The 4,256-nt window shown below is 41.0% G+C and overlaps 1 protein-coding gene across 1 annotated transcript; it reads left to right on the top strand.

Moving 5' to 3' along the window:
• Nucleotides 1-1,157: 1,157 nt before the first annotated feature.
• On the top strand, nt 1,158-4,038 carry LOC114190981 (subtilisin-like protease SBT1.3). Its single transcript, XM_028080087.1, has one exon. It carries the CDS (start codon nt 1,512-1,514, stop codon nt 3,819-3,821), a length of 2,310 nt encoding a protein of 769 aa, XP_027935888.1. The 5' UTR covers nt 1,158-1,511; the 3' UTR covers nt 3,822-4,038.
• Nucleotides 4,039-4,256: the final 218 nt, after the last annotated feature.

The raw sequence follows: 4,256 nt of genomic DNA, 5'->3' as shown, positions 1-4,256 counted from the left end.
CATTGGATTCTAGTTTACCACATAATTCATCTATATTAGTACCACTAATCCTCCTTTTCCGGGAAAGACCTTAAAGACAATGATGATTCAAACAATTTTGGACTATTTTTTTTTCACTACATTCTGTCAAATTTATTGTGTGCCAACTACTTCGTATGTAACTAGCATGATAGTGAAGACTGAAGATAACATTTATGTTCTGTAAAATATCTGGGACCAGTACTATTCCAGAATAACTCTTCTAATTTGGTAGGGTTGAAATTAGTGTAAAAGAATGTTATTGTTGATACAACTTATAGCATAAGATAATAATTTTCGTAGTAATTTAAAAAAGTTAATGCTGATGTATTGACAACAACTATTTCGTTTTTGTTATATATGGAGAGAGACTGGATTACCAAAGACTCTCATGAAACCCTTGGCTTACAACACGTTTATAATTGAGAAAAGAATTCATACTTTTTATTCACGAAATGTGATCACATGTGTGGCAAGATCAAGTTTTTCGTCTTTAAACCAAATTACCAAATGTTATTTTATTTGCCAATTTTCGTTCTTTCAACAACTGCATCTCTCCCGCAGATAACAGTGTTAGAGTAAATGTACATTGAGAAAATGGTCAAAACATCTAAAAGGCGATTGAAGAAGACTACACCATTCATCATGAAAATAGAGGTGTATGCATTCTGCAACTCCAAAACAAATAATTGAGGAAGTGGATGAATAATTGGCCACTTAGCCAGGGAATCTGAACTCAGCGGTGCTCAGATATATTACATGCATTCTGTGAAAGTGGGACCCGTACTAAGATTTTTGTGTAAGTAGGACTAAATCTATTGGAAAAATTATCCTCCATTGATCCTTGATTACAAGGTCACTGCTTTAACCGTTCGATGTTCTTAGACCCTTTACTTGGGCGATGCTAGTGCTCATTGCTTTACTCTGTGAGAAAGAGCCTAACCCTTTGTCAGATAAATCTAAAAGTGGATTGAGAAACTTTATGAAGAGGTTAAGTCCTCAACATTTTTTTAAGGCCATGTATACTAAAACATACTTTGTTTTTTTTATTTCTATGTTGGACTGTAAAGTGTTGTCTGGAAGATAAAGGAAACAGCGAGGTCACATGATGCTAGTTGTTGGTAAGTGTGATGTAAAAATTGTGAAATAACACAAGGACCATGATAGAGTTTTTTAGAGTGAGAGGACCATAGCTACATTAACTTCTACCACCAACCACAGAGTAGCCACTATAACTCTCCATTCAACTTGCTTGGCATCCACAAAACAACCAGGCTCTTTTATTACCCGCGCAATGGTGACCGAGTAAATATCACACTCTTCTCCCTTCTCTTAAATATCCGAGGCACAGAGCACACACCACAATACAATAAACCATGAAAACTCATTAATTTCCCTTCACCCCTCTTTCTCCCTTCAAACTCAATGCCTAAAACCCCTTAGTTTCCTTCTTCTTTGCACGTTACACGCGTCCAATCACCCCACCGGAAAACATGAGTATCGTTCTAACAATCTATCTCCTCTTGTGTATACTATCATCTGCAAATGCTGAATTTGCCAAGAAGACGTACATCATTCAAATGGATAAGTCAGCAAAGCCTGATACCTTTTCCAATCACCTTGAATGGTATACCTCAAAAGTGAAATCAGTTCTGTCCAACTCGGTAGAAGCTGAGATGGACAAGGAGGAGAGAATCATTTACACCTACCAAACTGCTTTTCATGGAGTGGCGGCCAAGTTGAGCCAAGAAGAAGCTGAGAAGCTAGAGGCAGAAGAAGGGGTTGTGGCCATATTCCCGGATACTAAGTACCAACTTCACACCACCAGAAGTCCAACTTTCCTTGGGCTTGAACCAACACAGAGCACGAACGTGTGGTCAGAAAAGTTGGCCAACCATGATGTCACAGTGGGAGTGCTCGACACTGGGATTTGGCCCGAGAGTGAGAGCTTCAATGACACTGGCATGGGATCAGTACCTTCTCACTGGAAAGGTGCCTGTGAGACCGGGAGAGGCTTCGAAAAATATCACTGCAACAAGAAGATCGTGGGGGCAAGAATGTTTTACCATGGGTATGAAGCGGCAACAGGTAAAATTGATGAGAAAACAGAATACAAGTCACCAAGAGATCAAGATGGTCACGGCACTCACACTGCAGCTACGGTTGCTGGTTCACCGGTGCATGGTGCTAATCTTCTAGGCTATGCTCATGGCACAGCAAGAGGAATGGCACCAAGAGCGAGACTTGCTGTTTACAAAGTATGCTGGACTGGTGGATGCTTCAGCTCAGATATTCTGTCAGCTGTTGATACATCTGTGGCTGATGGAGTTGATGTTCTATCCATCTCTTTGGGTGGTGGAGTTTCCTCTTACTACCGTGATAGTTTATCTGTGGCTGCTTTTGGGGCAATGGAGAAAGGTGTTTTGGTATCATGTTCTGCTGGAAATGCAGGACCTGACCCTGTTAGCCTCACAAATGTGTCACCTTGGATCACCACGGTTGGAGCCAGCACCATGGATAGAGACTTTCCAGCAGAGGTTAGTCTTGGAAATGGAAGAAGGTTAACCGGAACCTCACTCTATAAAGGGAGAAGCGTGCTCTCAGTGAAGAAACAATACCCTTTAGTATACATGGGAAATATTAACTCAAGCATCCCTGATCCAAGATCTTTGTGCTTGGAAGGTACTTTGGATCGTAGAATGGTTTCAGGGAAGATTGTTATCTGTGACAGAGGCATTAGTCCAAGAGTGCAGAAGGGTCAAGTGGTGAAAAATGCTGGCGGGGTGGGAATGATTCTCACCAACACTGCAGCTAATGGAGAGGAGCTTGTTGCAGACTGTCATCTCCTTCCAGCAGTTGCAATTGGAGAGAAAGAAGGCAAGGAGCTCAAACATTATGCGTTAACAAGCAAAAAAGCCACTGCAACTCTAGGTTTTCTGGCTACAAGGTTAGGTGTTAGACCATCTCCTGTAGTGGCAGCATTTTCTTCGAGAGGGCCCAATTTTCTTACCCTTGAAATTTTGAAGCCTGATGTGGTGGCTCCTGGGGTGAACATTCTTGCTGCTTGGAGTGGAGCCATTGGTCCTTCAAGTTTGGCAACAGACCACAGGAGGGTGAAGTTCAATATACTCTCAGGAACTTCAATGTCATGCCCTCATGTGAGTGGCATTGCTGCTTTGCTGAAGGCTAGGCATCCAGAATGGAGTCCTGCAGCTATAAAATCTGCTCTGATGACCACAGCTTATGTCCATGACAATACCATCAAGCCTCTCAGAGATGCCTCCAGTCCTGATGCCTCAACTCCTTATGATCATGGTGCTGGACACATCAACCCCAGAAGAGCTCTTGACCCAGGTTTGGTTTATGATATTCAGCCACAGGATTACTTTGAATTCCTGTGCACACAGAAACTAACTCCATCTGAACTTGGAGTTTTTGCCAAGTATTCAAACAGAAGTTGCAGACACTCTCTTGCTAGTCCTGGGGACTTGAACTACCCAGCCATATCCGTAGTTTTTCCACAGATAAATTCCTCTTCAGTTTTGACCGTTCACAGAACTGCCACCAACGTTGGCCCTGCTGTTTCCAAGTACCATGTTGTGGTTTCACCTTTCAAAGGTGCTTCTGTTAAAGTTGAGCCACAAACCTTGAGTTTTACCAAAAAATACCAGAAACTATCTTACAGAGTTACATTCACAACACAGTCTCGACAAACAGAACCTGAATTTGGAGGTCTGGTATGGAAGGATGGTGTGCACAAAGTAAGAAGTCCAATTGTTATAACATATTTGTCACCAATATGAAACTTCCCTTGGACTACCTCTAAGTTTAGCAGTATTTCTTCGTTTTTTTTTTTTGTTTTTTTTTGCAATAAGCAAAATTTTCTGTACTACGAAGTGTACGCATTTTTATTACAGGAAAATGCTGGATATTGTCTACTTTCAATAATGATCTTGCGTGCTGAATTGCCAAAAGAAAAATGATGGTGCATGCCTCTCACTGCATCTTAGACCTCAACTAGCATAATTTGCCCCATTCATGATTCATACGCAGATTGAATACAGATTAAAGTAGTCACATGAGATCTTCTGTTTTATCAATGTCGTCGTCTATTAATCACGCAAAAACATTCACGTAATACTTTTCTTTTATCAATAAAAGATAACTAGAAGAATCTGTTACAGGAGAAGCTGGTGCTATTAATATACAGCAATAGCTTAACAGCAAAGTACATGATA

This window comes from Vigna unguiculata, chromosome 7, assembly GCF_004118075.2.
Source record: "Vigna unguiculata cultivar IT97K-499-35 chromosome 7, ASM411807v1, whole genome shotgun sequence".
In the NCBI taxonomy this organism is placed as follows: Eukaryota; Viridiplantae; Streptophyta; class Magnoliopsida; order Fabales; family Fabaceae; genus Vigna; species Vigna unguiculata.
The sequence above is the reverse complement of the archived record's forward strand: the minus strand, read 5'-3'. Positions and strand labels throughout refer to the sequence as shown.